Source organism: Thamnophis elegans, chromosome 1 (genome assembly GCF_009769535.1).
Source record: "Thamnophis elegans isolate rThaEle1 chromosome 1, rThaEle1.pri, whole genome shotgun sequence".
In the NCBI taxonomy this organism is placed as follows: Eukaryota; Metazoa; Chordata; class Lepidosauria; order Squamata; family Colubridae; genus Thamnophis; species Thamnophis elegans.
The window spans coordinates 21,389,097-21,406,019 of NC_045541.1; the positions used below are offsets into that span (position 1 = coordinate 21,389,097).

At 37.2% G+C, this 16,923-nt stretch overlaps 1 protein-coding gene across 1 annotated transcript in view; it reads left to right on the top strand.

Annotated features, from left to right (window-relative positions):
* The window catches only part of LOC116522425 (titin-like), a 309,289-nt gene that overhangs the window by 186,278 nt on the left and 106,088 nt on the right, over positions 1-16,923 (top strand). The window contains 21 exon segments of the mRNA XM_032237329.1: positions 171-218; positions 343-423; positions 1,567-1,620; positions 1,894-2,289; positions 3,536-3,811; positions 5,017-5,292; positions 5,414-5,553; positions 5,842-5,968; positions 6,111-6,374; positions 6,494-6,760; positions 6,911-7,174; positions 7,277-7,416; positions 7,555-7,681; positions 7,892-8,158; positions 8,266-8,532; positions 10,097-10,363; positions 10,547-10,686; positions 11,302-11,428; positions 12,515-12,657; positions 15,475-15,598; positions 16,016-16,282. Coding sequence (XP_032093220.1) covers positions 171-218; positions 343-423; positions 1,567-1,620; positions 1,894-2,289; positions 3,536-3,811; positions 5,017-5,292; positions 5,414-5,553; positions 5,842-5,968; positions 6,111-6,374; positions 6,494-6,760; positions 6,911-7,174; positions 7,277-7,416; positions 7,555-7,681; positions 7,892-8,158; positions 8,266-8,532; positions 10,097-10,363; positions 10,547-10,686; positions 11,302-11,428; positions 12,515-12,657; positions 15,475-15,598; positions 16,016-16,282 — 4,062 coding nt within the window.

Genomic DNA, 16,923 nt, shown 5'->3' on the forward strand with positions numbered 1-16,923 from the left:
TGCATGGCTCAAACCAGTTATGTTTGCAGGGGTGAAGATTATGACAGTGAAATGGAAGTGATTGTCTTCTGCTTTTGTGTCTGTCTATTTGACCTTTGCATTCTAGCAGGTTTTTAGTATTCTATCTGCATGATAGTTCATTAATCAATTTGTTGTTTTTGTGTTTAAAGTTCCAGAACCTAAACCAGTAACAATTCCTGAACCAAAGCCTGCTGTAGGTAAGTCATTTTAAACAACCTGTTAGTCAATTTACAGTAGTAATCAAAGTGTTACTGTAATGTATGCACATAAAGTGAGAATTGAAACTTTCATTTTCAAAATGCCATTTAATTCTGTCCACAGCTCTGAAATCTCCTAAGCCAGCTGTAGAACCAGCACCTGAAGTTGCTCCTGTGACAGCTCCAGTAGTTGGAAAGAAAGCTGGTATGAATTCTGGCTCTCTATTAACTTCATTCATTTGCGTTACTCTTCTGCAGAATGATCTGTATGGCTGCCCATCTCTGGGTGGCTCAGAACAGCAATAATAACCCAGTAGCTATAAATTATATGTGGAAGAATTAGGACAAATTGTACTTGTGAATAGTGAGCTGCTAGGCTATATTCTCCTCTAGAAGGATGAGGGTAAACACCATTATACAGGCAAGTTTAGGAAATATGGGTAGCTCCTGTTGCAACTTTTTTCCTCAAGAACTTTCTTGTAGGCATATTTTGTGAATTGAAGATATTATGGCAGGACAAAAAGGACTGATATGCTTTTTTACATGTATGCAGCGCAACAATGTTGAACATAAATAGCCAGGGGGGGCGGGTATATAGCAGGTGTCCCCAACCTGTGGGCCATAGCCCAATACGGGCCATGAGCGATTTGCAACCAGGCCGCAGAATGGCCGGTGAGTTGACGCACATACGCATCCTCATTTGTACAAGCAGCGGGAGAGCATGTGCTCGCTCCATTTAACTGAGAGGCAGGCACACGCAAATGGAGCTGTGTACGCACACTTACTGGCCATTTGCATAGAACCATCCCCTGTCCACCCCCTCACTGGTCCAGAAAGTCAGAAACATTGGAGAATTCTAGTATACAATGTATGTATGTATGTATGTATGTATGTATGTATGTATGTATGTATGTATGAATGTATGAATGTATGAATGTATGCCTGTATATGACATTAATGTCTAAATTAATGTCAAAGTATCATTCATTTTTATTTTTCTACTTTTATGCATAATTAAATAGCATCACATGATAAGCTTTTTTTTTAACAAGTGGACAATAAACAGCAGTCCTTTCACTGCCTGCTTTTAAAACCTGCTTTTAATATTCCATGGAACCCAGAAAAATGTGTGTCCATCTGTCCAAATATTTTTTCATTATTTATCAGAAATTTCCAAATAGTTCATTTTATTTGAAACAAATCATAAAAATAAGATCAGTTTATAAAGACACACACAGAATAATCATAATGGTACTAATTTAAATAAAATGATACTTGTTTTTTTAAAAAAATAAGGATGTATTTAAAACATTACTTCATTTGTAATCCTCTTGGTATTTTTTGCCAGAGCCCAAAATTACACCAAAGGATGAAGCTGCCAAGGGTAGAAGTCCTATTAAAGGTAAGAAAGAGATAAAATTCAAATCTTTTTCTGGCATGTTTAAAAAGAAATCTTGAGCCTAGATTTCAGTATTCCATGTGTTGAACATAATTTAAATGACCGTTTTTGCACTCTGATTTAACCAATTAAATGCAAAAAAAAAATTTCTCTGTATTGAGCTTTATCAGATCTGATAATTGAGTAGCTAGCTTCAGATGCATATATACATAAGTATAGAATTCATGGTAATAGATTGTAAGTTCTATGGTTTTTTTTTACTTCTCTGATATGCAGCCAAAAAGACACCTTCACCCCTTGATGCAGAAAGGAGGAAATTAAGGCCAGGAAGTGGAGGAGAAAAGCCACCTGAAGAGCCTCCCTTCACATACCAACTGAAAGCTGTTCCACTCAAGTTTGTGACAGAGATTAAAGATATTGTGCTGACAGAAGCAGAGTCTATTGGTTCTTCGGCCATCTTTGAATGCCTCATCTCTCCATCTACTGCTTCCACTTCTTGGATGAAGGATGGCTTCAATATCCGGGAAAGCCCCAAGCACAGGTTCCTGTCTGATGGCAAAGACCGCAAGCTCCATATTATTGACGTTCAGCTTTCAGATGCTGGGGAGTACACTTGTGTCCTAAAACTGGGAAACAAAGAAAAGACATCAACAGCTAAACTCGTTGTTGAAGGTAGTTCTTGGTGCCATCTTATATATCTTGCCTTTTCATTTGTTGAATGTTCAAGATAGCTGACAATATTGAATAAAGTGAAGAAATGGAAATTAACATGTAATGAGAATTAAAACCACCAATATTGTAATTATTAATATTTAAAAGCAAATTTAAAGGTGGTGGCTTAAAAACTCTTATAAAAGTGCTAAGAATAAGCACAGCTTTGACCGACAGAATTCCCTAACATGAAAGCAAAGCAAAAGAAATCTTCTTGCATATGTGATAAGTGGGTCTCGGAAAGCATAGGCAAATCTTACTGTGAGGTAAATATGAAGCATCTTAATGAACCCATAAAGTAGCATGTTTCTACTTCTATTCCTGTTAAACAATAATTACTAATTCAAATACAGGTAGTCCTTGACTTACTGCCATTCATTTAGTGAACGTTCAAAGTTACAACGACATTGAAAAAGTGACTTCAAATCATTTTCACACAAACGTTGCAGCAACCCCACGGTCACATGATCAAAATTCAGGCAGCTAGGCAACTGGCATGTACTTGTGTGATCCTCTTTTATAACCTTCTGACAAAATCAATGAGGAAGCCAGATTCCCTTAATAATAACTGTGTTACTAACTTACCAATTGCAGTGATTCACTTAACAACTGTGACAAGAAAAGTCATAAAAGGGAACAAAACTCACTTAACAACTGTCTTACATAACAACAGAAATTTTTGGGCCCATTTGTGGTTGTACGTTGAGGACTATTTGTAACAGGAAAGGTTGCATAGGAAAGAGGAGAATATGAGTATGCCAGTTCTGTATCTTCAGGTAAACTTCACTGTGCATATATGGGCCAACCCAACTATTCATTTTAGATTTTTTTGATGTAAGTACATATTTGGCCTTGACAATATACCTTTATACTGTACGTGTAAATAAAATATCTCAATTGAAATTAATCAGAGGTGGGTTACTGCCGGCTCAGCCCAAATCGACTGAACTGGTGGTAGCGGTGGCGGGAGGCTCCGCCCACTCATCCAGACACTTCTGTGCATGTGCAGAAGTGTCACACACGTGCAGGAGCGTGCCCAAACTGGTAGTTAAAAAGATTAGCGACCCACCTCTGAAATTAATGTAATCTCCACAGATGCATTCTCATATGAGGGGTTCGGAATACAAACACATCTGATTAAATGCCTGTTTTGTACATCATGCAGATAAGAATATATGCAAATAATCTGCTTTTTCCTCTTCACCAGAACTGCCAGTGCGCTTTGTGAAGACCCTGGAGGAGGAATATACTGTTGTCAAAGGGCAACCCTTTTATTTAACCTGTGAACTGAACAAAGAGAGAGATGTAGTATGGAGGAAAGATGGGAAAATTATCACAGACCGACCTGGGAAATTTGCTCTAGGCATCATTGGCCTCCAACGAGCCGTTACAGTCATGGATGCTGATGACACCGATGGTGGCCAGTACACTGTAACTGTTGCAGATACTGATCTCATGTGTAAAGGAACTGTTAAAGTTGTTGGTAAGTTAAAGGTTATTTATTAAGAATAAACATGGTCTGTTTTTCTTAAGGAAGAGAAATGTTGAGTAAATAAGAGGAGATAAAGAAGCATAGCTTGTTTTTCTAACCTAAGGTTTTTTTTCCCCTTTTAAGTGTGAGAAATTGCACTGGGGTCAATATAGAATAATATTCTGTTGAGAAGCACCAGAATTAGAAGTGGGCCCAATAAACCTTCAAGGACACAGATCTCTGATAGGTCTATCAAATGAATCTGACATTAAATAATTACTTTGCACAATACCCAGTTATAAGCAACTAGAGAGATGAAAAGAAGAAACTAACAATGCCATAGTTCGTATTTCTAATAAGAAGCAGCTCCATTAAGTTCAAAGGGGACTTAATTATTGAAGTCCTTGAATAAGTCCTGTAAAACACTGTAGCTCTCCTTCTCCCTTCTGATATAATTTTTTTTAGGATTTTAGGATTTTATTAGTATTTATAGGCCGCCCTTTTCCCCGAGGGGACTCAGGGCGGCTTACATAAAATAAGGAAGGGAGGGTACAGACAATAGACACAAACAATACATAAAAGTAAAATAGTAAGCAACATTCATTCATCATTCGGGTGGGGACAAATTATCTCTATCCCCAGGCCTGACGGGCTAGCCAGGTCTTAAGGGCTGTGCGGAAGGTCTGGACGGTGGTGAGGGTACGAATCTCCACGGGGAGATCATTCCAAAGGGTCAGAGCTACTACTGAAAAGGCTCTCCTCCGTGTAGTTGCCAGTCGGCACTGACTGGCAGATGGGACTTGGAGGAGGCCTAATCTATGCGATCTAATTGGTCGCAGGGAGGTAATTGGCAGGAGGCGGTCTCTCAAGTACGCAGATCCACTACCATGGAGGGCTTTATGAGTGACAAGTAGCACCTTGAAGCGCACCCAGAGATCAACAGGTAGCCAGCGCAGCTCACGGAGGATAGGTGTTATGCTACATTGCATAACAAGAAGCCCAAATGTCAAAGGGAGCAGGTAAAAATGTGAGGAGAAGCAAGAGAGAAAAGAAAATCTTTTGAAATGCTTAAGAAAAGCTGAAAAGCAGAAGACAGATTGCTATCATTAATCTTTGTGTTTAGTGAACAGTTACCTAGGAGATAAAATTGAAATGATTTTTAAAATACCCATAAATACTAAGAGAGAAATACATTTATTATGTGTACTCTTGTGCAGAAATGATAAAGGACTGGCTGGTGAAGCCCATCCGAGATCAACATGTGAAGCCAAAAGGCACTGCGACATTTGCTTGTGACGTTGTGAAAGATACGCCAAATATTAAATGGTACAAAGGCGATGAAGAAATTCCTCTTGAACCCAATGACAAAACTGAAATTATAAAAGATGGCCCTCATATCTACCTCAAAATTAAGAACTGCTCACCAGAAGATGTTGGAGAATATGCTGTTGAAGTTGAAGGTCGCAGATATCCAGCAAAACTGACTTTGGGTGGTAAGTGTAAAACTGTATTAGTGCAGCATGTCTGCCAGTGATTCTATCCTACATGTTAAGAATAAAGATTGAAGCTATCAAGACTGTGAAGAGGTTTTACTAATTGCATTATGTTTTACAGAACGTGAAGTTCAGTTGCTAAAACCCCTTGAAGATGTTACTGTTTATGAGAAAGAAACGGCAAATTTTGATGCAGAGATTTCTGAAGAAGACATCCCCGGGGAATGGAAGTTGAAGGGAGAAATCCTTCGACCATCCCCTGTAAGGATACGTACTTAAGAATTCATTAATTTGTTACAACTATGTAGTTGGTGAGCTACATTGTGCTTCATAGTGTGATAAAGCAAGAAGTGTATATGCTAAGGTTTACAGTTAATAGTAACTAATAGTAGCTCAAGACAAGAAAAGGTATATCTATGGATGGAAAATAATAATAAATAAATACTCCTTGGTCCAAGGTCATATAATTCTGTAATCGGTTTTGTTATCACAAAGATATTATAAGTGTCTTTTAACAATCAGTATCCATAAATATTTAAATTCTTTCAGACTTGTGACATCAAAGCTGAAGGAGGAAAACGCTTCTTAACCCTACATAAAGTCAAATTAGATCAGGCCGGGGAAGTTCTCTACCAGGCTTTGAATGCAGTTACTACAGCCATCCTAACAGTAAAAGGTAAGATTTTTGTTAAAATACTTCATGTGTTAATTCGAGTATTGGTAAGACTCACCTTGTGGCGAGATGGGTGGCAAATAAATTTAATAAATAAATAGATCTCACATGGCATGTTGATGGATGTATTTTTTTTTATTCACAGAGATTGAGTTGGATTTTGCTGTACCGCTGAAAGATGTGACCGTGCCAGAGAAACGGCAGGCAAGGTTTGAATGTGTGCTAACCAGAGAAGCCAATGTTATATGGTCCAAAGGCACTGACATCATCAAAATTGGTGACAAATTTGACATAATTGTAGATGGAAAGAAGCATATTCTAGTTATCAATGATTCTCAGTTTGATGATGAAGGACAGTACACGGCTGAAGTTGAAGGAAAGAAGACCACAGCAAGACTGTTTGTAGAAGGCAAGTTGATTACTTTGAAAAATTCAGAAGTAAACCCTAAAAAAGGATCAGTCATTTACGTCCTACTGCTAGATATGACCATATAACATTTACTTTCATTACCATTTACTCCTTTTCAGGTATTAGGCTGAAATTCATCACTCCCCTCAAAGATCAGACAGTGAAGGAAGGAGAGACCGCTTACTTTGATTTTGAACTTTCTCATGAAAATATGCCTGTAACCTGGCATAAAAATGACAAAAAACTTCATACCAGTAGAACAGTTCGTATCTCTGCAGAAGGGAAGACTCACAAACTGGAAATAAGTGAAGTGACACTGGATGATATCTCTGAAATCAAAGCTGTAGTAAAGAATTTGCACACTCAAGCACACCTAAAAGTCTTAGGTAATATTCTATGTTGTCTCGTGTTGTCAGGTACAATCTCTGTGTATTTTAATCTTTATGTATTTAATTGTTTATGGTTTTATGTGTTCACTGTTAACAACTAACTTCTTCAAACAAATGACTACTTCGTGTCCAACCCATATCTTATAGAGGCGGATCCATATTTCACGGTGAAATTACAAGACTATACCTCTATTGAGAAAGACGATGTTATTTTGGAATGTGAACTTAGTAAAGATGTGCCAGTGAAGTGGTATAAAGATGGTGAGGAATTGGTAGCTTCCAAGAGAATCTCCATAAAGACTGATGGCAAACGTCGCATATTGAAAATTAAAAAGGTGTCAGATGCGGATAAAGGAAATTACGCGTGTGATTGTGGAACTGACAAGACAAATTGTGAACTCAAGGTTGAGCGTAAGTGATTGTCCTCCTCTACATAGATCCACTTTTGAACCATTTTCATTTGCTGATCCAAGCAGGGAATCTTAAAATACTTTGCGTATCTGTATATTGCAGCTCGAATGATAAACATAGAGCGTCCTTTATATGGTGTGGAGGTGTTCATTGGCGAAACAGCACAATTTGAGATTGAAATCTCCGAGCCTGATGTTCCTGCAGTTTGGAAATTAAAGGGAGAAACTTTAACCGCTTCGCCTGTAAGTCTTTTTTAACAGCAGCGAGAGCAAACCATAGTGTAAAATTTTTATCTAAAAAGAATTCTTTTTTTAAAAAAAAATTAAAGAGAATTGGGTATCAGGACAACATTTCTTTTCTTTCCCCTCAATAACAATCAGGAGTGTGAAATGATTCAAGATGGCAAAAAACACATCCTCATTCTTCACAACTGCAAGTTGGATATGACTGGAGAAGTGTCTTTCCAGGCTGCCAATGCTAAAAGCGCTGCCAATTTGAAAGTGAAAGGTAGGTTCTGCAAGGCATCAACTTTAAGGCCATCTTGCAAATCTTTCTTATTACTCTTCATCAATGTTATTGTGGTTTATTAAATTCATAACTTGCATAACCAATATATATATTGGTTATATATATATATATATATATATATATATATATATATATATATATATATATATATATATTCCTAACACTCTTCATTACCTCATTTAATTTCAGAGCGGCCTCTCCTCTTTATAACTCCTCTCAGCGATGTCAAAGTCTTTGAAAAGGATGAAGCTAAGTTTGAATGCGAGGTCTCTAGGGAACCAAAGACTTTCCGATGGTTGAAAGGAACCCAGGAAATTCCAGGGGATGAGAAGTTTGAAATCAAATCCGAAGGCACAAGGCATGCCCTTATTATTAAGAGTGTAGCTTTTGAAGATGAAGCAAAATACATGTTTGAGGCCGAAGACAAGCGAACAAGTGCTAAACTGATCATTGAAGGTTTGTTTCTCACAGCAATTCTGCGATTTCTGTTTGCTTTTTAAAAAAATATTTAAAGAGCTTCATGCGTTTGGAACCTAACTTAATGAGGTGCTTTTATGGTTTAGGCATTCGTCTTAAATTCATTACCCCGCTCAAAGACGTAACAGCCAAGGAGCGTGAGAGTGCAGAATTCACTGTTGAGCTTTCTCACGACAACATTCCTGTCATCTGGTATAAAAATGACCAACGACTCCATACGTCCAAGGTGGTTTCGATGAAAGATGATGGCAAATTTCACACACTCACATTTAAAGATCTAACTATTGATGACACATCTCAGATCAGAGTGGAAGCTATGGACAAATCAAGTGAAGCTAAACTTACAGTTCTTGGTACGTGTCACCTGACTTTGTTTGCCTAATGGATCTTTTTAGAGATAATTTCTTCCAAATATATATATATATACATATAAGCTTAGCCCTAGGCAGACTGCTGATTTGCATGAAGCACCTTCTCAGAAAATCTTGCTCCAGACTTTGAAGAGGCTACATTCGGGTGGAGAGCTCCCTTTCAAAAGAGATGTCCATGTCTTTCCCTCTCTGTTGTCTTTTTGTCATCAAAGTGTTTCCTCTTTCCGAAAGTTTTTATAGATTTAACACCCCTAATTGTTGCACCCTGTTATTTGGCTCTGGTGTGTTGCTTATTTTATATATTTTATTTCTTTGGGGTTTTTTTTATTTTGCTGAATAGTTTTATTCTAGTTTGTAACTGCTATTTGTCTCTAATTTGTAAACTGTTATGACATTTTATAAGACAACTAATGAAACCTATAGGAGATAGTCTGTTTAACTGCTCAGTGTCTTTATTGCCATGTCTTTGTCAGAAGAATAGACGCGCCTTGTACATTCCATAGACAAGCTCTCTTTTCATCTTTGTATACAAAACACCAAATCTCAGAGACCATTCCTGTTTATATCTTAAAAAGTGTCTTGCTCTTTGTGCAGCATACTGAGGAACTTGCTTGGATGAGGTACTTTTCAATGTTCTTACTTGCTGAGATCATTTTTTTAGTTCTTCTTTTTATTACTGTCCTTTAGACACAAGAGTAAGAAAATAAACTTTAGGCATGAGTCTAGGAAACGAATGTTTACTGAGCAAAATAGCTTTTATGTTTCTGCTTAACTGCTTTTCTGAGTCCCGCTGGGAATAGGGCGGCATATAAATAAAACAATCTCAATCTTTTTTATTTTGTTCTGACATTTTGTTTGTCAGAGTCTTCATTTATTTCAGCATGTTGTGTTTTTATTAACGTTGGGCTCTTGTGCCATCTTAGTTTGTTATTAACCACCTTTTAAGTACCATGAAGACGAAGAATACAGATTTTTAAATTAAACATAAAAATAGCTGTGGAGCACCTTGATATATATTTCTACATTTTATTTTCTAAAAAAAAAGAACCCCAGCCATTTCTCTTCCAGAATAATTGGGAATTAGTTATTCCTGTTCATTCTATGATTGGAAAGTTTAGTCAATATGTTGGAAAAAGAAACAAAAAATCCCACAGCTTTAAAGCATGCGACATATGAGCCTCGGTGGCGCAGTGGTTAGAGTGCAGTACTGCAGGCTATTTCTGCTGACTGCCAGCTGACTGCAATTTGGCAGATCAAATCTCACTGGCTCAAGGTTGATTCAGCCTTCCATCCTTCCGAGATGGGTAAAATGAGGACCCAGATTGTTGGGAGCAATAGGTTGACTCTGTAAACCGCTTAGAGAGGGCTATAAAGCACTATAAAGCGATATAAAAGTCTAAATGGTATTGTTATTTAAAACACCTCCATTAAAGGTGCAAGAACCCCATAAAGCAAGGAAAACCTTTAAACTCCCGTTGGTAAGCGTCTGTGGCTTTTGAACATATTAATGATACTGATAATGTGATACATTTACTTCAAATTGCAGAGGGTGATCCCTACTTTACTGGGAAGCTTCAAGATTACACTGCAGTGGAAAAAGATGAGGTCATCTTACAGTGCGAAATTAGCAAAGCAAATGCTCCAGTAAAATGGTTTAAAGACGGACAAGAAATAACTCCCTCGAAGAACGTGGTTGTTAAAGCTGATGGGAAAAAGAGAATGCTTATCCTGAAGAAGGCACTGAAAAAAGATATTGGTCAATACACCTGTGACTGTGGCACCGACCAGACATCTGCCAAACTCAACATAGAAGGCAAGTCCTTTTAATACCGTGGTGTATTAAATTTAATCTGTTATTAAATGCCTTAAAAATCCTGCAATTGAAAAAATAAGACAAGGAACTTCAACCAACAGTTGCTTTTTCAATCCTTCTGTAAAACACAGCCACCTTATCATGATGACTGACCGTATTGGGTGTCTTTTTTCTTTCTTTCAGACCGTGATATATCTATTGTGCGTCCTTTATATAGCGTGGAAATATTTGAGACAGAGACAGCTCGTTTTGAAACTGAAATCTCTGAGGAAGATATTCACGCAAACTGGAAACTGAAAGGAGAATCTTTGACTCAGTCCGCTGTAAGCAATGCTTCTCTTTGATCCGATATAGTGGACCACACTGATGAGTAATCACGATTCTTGTTGTAGTACATAAATGTAGTTTGAATATTGAATAAGATTCAACATATTGTGTTCTACAGTTTATGGGCAGCAAAATGGTTAACCTCTGCTTGACGTTCCCTTCATTCATGGCAACCCATTTTAGCAGATTTTATGACTATCTAGAACAGGGATAGTCAACCTTTTTTATACCTACCACCCACTTTTGTATCTCTGTTAGTAGTAAACTTTTCTGACTGCCCACCGGTTCTACGGTAAATGGTGATTTATAAAGTAGGGAAGTAACTTTATAAAATTTAGAAAACAGAGTTACAGCAAACCCCCACCGCCCACCATGAAAGCTGGAACGCCCACTAGTGGGCTGTAGGGACCAGGTTGACTACCACTGATCTAGAAAATCTCTCTCTTTCTCTCCCTCTCTCTCCCTCTCTTTCTCTTCCCCCCCCCCATTTCTATATGTGATTTTAAATACAGATATTGATAAAAAGAAAGCAAGTGAGTTCTTAATTTAAAAAAAGATATTTGGGGAATTGCCATTATTAAAACAAATCATAAATTTCACATTTTTTGAAGGATTGTGAGATTAAGGAAGAAGGCAAAAGGCACTGTGTTGTACTCTACAATGTACGTTTGAACCAGGCTGGTGGTGTAGACTTCCAAGCAGCCAATGTCAAATCAAGTGCTCATCTTCGAGTGAAACGTAAGGCCCTTACAAATCTATTTCAAAAAGGAAAAATATTTGTTTTTCATTTATCCCATGTATTTTGTTAATCCTATGAATGGGGATCAGTCAGATAAGGGTAGAGAGGTGGAGCCTTTAGTCGTGATTCAGATATCATGGCATATTGAGGTAATCCAGCATCATCACTATTATAGTAGTATAGGTTATCCTTGATTTAGAACCATTCATTTAATGAAAAAAGTGATTTATGACCATTTTTCACACTTACAATTATTAAAGCATCCCCATGGTAACATGATCAAAATTTGGACATTTGGCAACTGGCATGTATTTATGATGTTATGAGCATCCTGGGGTAATGTAATTCTGACAAGCAAAGTCAATGAGGAAGCCAGATTCATTAAACCATCATGTTACTTACTTACCAACTACAGTGATTCCCTTAACAATCATGAAAGGTTGTAAAGTGAGGCAAAATTCACTTAACAATGACTAAGTAACAGAAATTTTGGGCATAGTTGGGGTTCAAAATCAAGGATTACCTATGTTCAGTTAGCTAATTCAGTATAATATTTCTAATTCATATTTTTTATATCATATCAGCTTTTAACCTAACCATTAATTTGTTTAATTAGGGCTTCTCCAATCAGTTGCTATGTAGTATAAATGGATATAAATGAATTAGTTGTGAATAGGTATCTTCTCCTAATTTGAATTTGGGTTTTAAGATTGGAGAGATAACCCAACAATTTGTAGAAATTGCTAGATGATTAACAGGATAACCCTGTATAGTGGGAAACCACTTCTTTCTGCAGCCAATAGAAAAGTGTTTCTATTTTGGATGGCTCGCTCCTTATCTTAGCAAGAGGCATGTAGGGCTTGGCAAGGGCATAGATGCAAAGTAACTTTCTAACTGATCTGTTCTTTGAAAAGCCACCAGCTTTGTGAGTAGAGAATCTCCAGAGATCAGCCCTTCCCTTGATCTAGTTAATTTAATCAGCTTAGTTTGATTATATTCCCTCTCTGTCTTGGGGAAAGTCTCTATGGAAGTTAAATAAAGGGTGAAAGCGATCAATTTGAAGATGATTTCTTCTTTTCTTCAAGCACGTATTATTGGCCTGGTGAGACCACTTAAAGATGTTACTGTGACGGCTGGTGAAACGGCAACATTTGAGTGTGAACTCTCCTATGAAGGAATCATAGTGGAATGGTTCCTGAAGGGGGAGAAATTAGAACCCAGTGACAAGGTATGGTACCTGATCTTTCCTTCATCCTCTCTTCCTGACATTTCCCGTTGTTTTTCCTTTTTTAAAAAAGTTTTTTTTCTCTTATATACGTTCCCAAATATACATTTTCATAAGTACTATTAACATTTATGTGTTACTTTTTAACATTTATCACAATTCATTTAAAGATTTAAGCATATAATGGGGGGCGCTTTCCTGCCACCCCATATTATTTTACAACAACCCTACTTCTTCTTCCGTCTCCTTTCCTCCCAACCTCCCTTCTCTACCTTCTTCTTTCCTCCTCTCCTTTCTCTTTTCTCCCTCCCTCCCACTCCTCCTCTCTTCTTCCCCTTCCTACCCTCTCCCCTACTCTCACTACCCCCCCCTTACTTCCTTTCCTTTTCCCTTTCTTCTTTCCCCCTCCTTCCTCCCTCCTTCTGTTTTTGTATTTACTTATTTTCTTCTTCACTTTGATGGATCTTTGGGGTGGAATTCAAGCAAACCTGGTTCTATATTTACATAAAATCGATCTATTTTTATGTTTTCCCATTTTCTAACCTCCCTCCTTGTCTTTCTTGTTCATCTTTTCACCCCAATTTGGGAGCTTCCAAGTCCTAACTGAAGCTACAATCTGACAACAGTTAGTGGAGACTCATTCCCAGTTAACATGGTGGGGATTTCTCCTGGCTAGATGTGCATTGGATTGCCTTACAAGGGCTTATTCTGAACTATTAATTGAAAAATAAATCTAAAGACGTTAATGCCCAGGGAGGTGACTGATGTCACAGAATCTGGATAAATGTTTTCACCGCTGATGTTGAGGAGCAATAAATATTCTTCAGTTATTTTATTAGTTTTTCCTTATCATTCATGCCCTCTGAATCCAGACCTGACATTCATTTTTCTTAGAAGGGATGAAAGAGTTTGGGGAATTCCTATTTCAGGCGTTGCAGCCACACTTCCAGAGATATCACTCTAGAAAGAGATCCTTGCTGAGCTTTTCCCACTTTCTATTTTTAACTCATTGTTAAGTGTGTGTTAGCACCACTGAGATGTGAATTGCTTGGAATGTGGCTGGCTGATTATTTAAAGTACCTTTAGCATCAGTCTTTATATTATAAGAAATGGCCTGCCCAGGTTCTATTAGGTTAAATTTTTATTTCATGCTTGTTTTATTACCGGTAGTTCATTCATTTCGGCAATTGGAGTATTTATTAATAACAGGATTACAATTACAATTTCCTTCAAAAGAAAATATAAATTTCCTTGTTAAAATGAAGGCTTTATGGCTAGTTAAGCTTGAGAATTTGGCATAATATTTTCAGGTTTTTCAAATTGTAAGTTGTTCTCACATGATAGGCTAAATGCCTATCAACTTATTAATTACCTATATATAATTCAACAATTACTATTTCCTAAGAATTTTAAAAATAATAAGGCATATCTTAAAGTTATTTGATCACTTATTCTTTTATCAGTTTTGCTACAGCCAGAGTTCTCTGCAGATTAAAACAAAACTCAAACTGTAAATTCCAATAAAACACGATGAAGTCATAGCATAACACAAAGCAATTGAATTAAATCAGAGAACTTCATGACAGCAACAATCATAAAGTATTCATTTAATTATTTTTCAATGAAAAGACTTGATGTATTATTTCTTAATATCACTTTGCTAGTTTTTTTTATTTCTAAATTATTCACTTATGTCAGTTTAAGAGACTAGAAGAACATATATAGTATTTAAGTGCAGTCTTGCATTAGCTATAGCTATAGGCATTACTTATGCAGAAACAAGCTTTGCATGTATCTCACTTTGATGATAAACAAAGGTGCAAAGTGGATCCTGTACACTCTGAATTCAGAAGTTCATTGTGACTGAACTTCTGAATTTGACCTTATAGAACCCCAATGGCCGATTGTAGAGAATCCAAGCAGCATCTGTTGAGATACTTTTTTGAAATGGATTACAAGCACAAATCCTGAATATCTTGTTTAATTGTCAAAAATACAAGTGTAGTTTGCCAATGTCATTGCCATTGCCTTCTTCAGAGATATTTTATTTTTCAAATTTTTGGCCTAATCTACAGCTCAGGGTTCTCTTAATGGTCTCTCATTCAAGTTTTAATCAGAGTTGACTCTACTTTGCTTTGGGAGAACAGATAAAGTGGTAGTAGCTATTATCTGCTGTGACCCCTTTTCTCGAATTATAGCCCCAAAACTAATGTAGCTGCGTGTGCTCTAGAAAGAATACAGATTGAACAAGATATCAATAAGGTTAAATGACATGCAAATCTATGTCTGATCTGCTCTGAATTGGAGCTTCTGCATTGTTTCTCATTTTTTTCCTAATTTGGGGAAGAGGTTTTTTTCTCTCTCTCTCTCAGTGCTGAATCTCACCGTCTGCATTATACACTACTATATCTGCCAACTATTGATGATTAAAGAAATTGCAATGAAATATAAAAAGTTGTTACAGAAGCAAACATAGAAGAGATAGAATCAATGCATATATATTATGTGTTGGGGAAAGTAAACAGTTCAGTGTGTGTGTGTGTGTGTGTGTGTGTGTGTATTATGCGCCTGTTTGTATAAGTACATATAGCAATATAGAGATGATTAAAATATATAAAATAAAACATTGCCAATGAATTTGGGTCCAAAAGTTTAACCACTTTTGGAATCCAGTCCTTGAAGTGCCAGGCAAGAGCTGGTGCTGCCTTGAGTTGTGCAAAGTTGTGCACCCGCATTCAGAAATAATAAGTGTATATTAATTGAAGTTACATGATAAATATTTAAGGTAAGACCATAATCCAATGCTTTCTTTTCTTTTAGGTTGTGCCCCGTGCTGATGGGAAAGTTCATACTCTTGTTCTCAGGGATGTGAAGCTAACAGATGCTGGAGAAATCACACTGACTGCACAGGATTTCAAAACTAAAGCAAATCTTTTTGTAAAAGGTAAGCTTTGTAGAACGCCAGGGTATGGTGCTGGATGACACTGATCTAGATAAGGAAAAGTGTTTAATTGAATAATTATTTTATAACCTAAAGTGCAAACTGGAATAGTGTCTGTATTTCAGTCTTTAAAAGAGATAGCTACTGTATTCTTCTCTGAAGTGTGTGTGTGTGTTGATTCCTGGTGACTACCTAGTCAAGTCTCTGCAATTTTCTTGGCAAGATTTCAGAAATGGCTAGCCACTGCAGGGCTAAGAAAGAGTAACTCACCCAAGGTCACCCAATAGACTTTTGGACTAAGGTAGAACTAGAACTCACAGTCTCCCAGTTTTTAGCCAGGTGCCTTAATCATTACATTAAACTGTCCTCGTCTGTGCCAAATACACAAGATCTAAATAACTGGTTTATTTTGTTCCTCAGAACCACCCGTGGAGTTTACTAAACCCCTTGAGGACCAAACTGTAGAGGAGGAAGCCACTGCAGAATTGGAGTGTGAAATATCCAGAGAAAATGCACCCGTCAAATGGTTCAAGAACGGTCAAGAGATTCACAAAACAAAGAAATATGATATCATTGCCGATGGCAGAGTCAGGAAACTTATTATTCGTGACTGCACTTTGGATGATGCTAAAACATACACCTGCGATGCTAAAGATTTCAAAACTTCCTGTTTCTTGAATGTTGAACGTAAGTCTGCTTGTACCTTCCTGACAACAACTAAAAGAGGCTTAGCTGTGTTGTTTAGTCACTTCTGATTCCTCATGACTCAATGAACAGTGGTTCTCTGGGACCCTCAGCATTTTTTTTTCCTTTGGGATCTTGCCGCATTGTATAACCCTCTTGTCTTCTTTTCCTAAGCTTCTCCAAAGTTCAGCTCAGTTTAGTTTATTGTCATTGCACATCATACAATGAAATTAAATGCCATCTTCAGTGTATATTATAACTATTAAAAATAAAAACACAAAAACACATCCTTCACATGCTTTATAATTGAAATTGAAAACCCGATATTGCATTAATATTGCGCTACACCATAGGATTCAACATAGTTACTGCCCTGGGATAGAAGCTGTTTTTCAGCCTATTTGTCCTTGTTTTTATTATCCTGTACTGTCTGCCAGATGGTAATAGTTCAAAAAAAAAGGGGAGCCCAGGATGAGATGGATCTTTAAGAATGTTTTGAACTTTCTTAAGGCAGTGGGAGTTCTAAAGCTCTTCCAAAGAGGGGAGAGGGCAACCAATAATCCTCTGGGCAATGACATTAACCCTATGGAGCGCTGTCCTATCTGCCACTGTGCAATTGACAAGCTATACACAGTTGCAGTAAG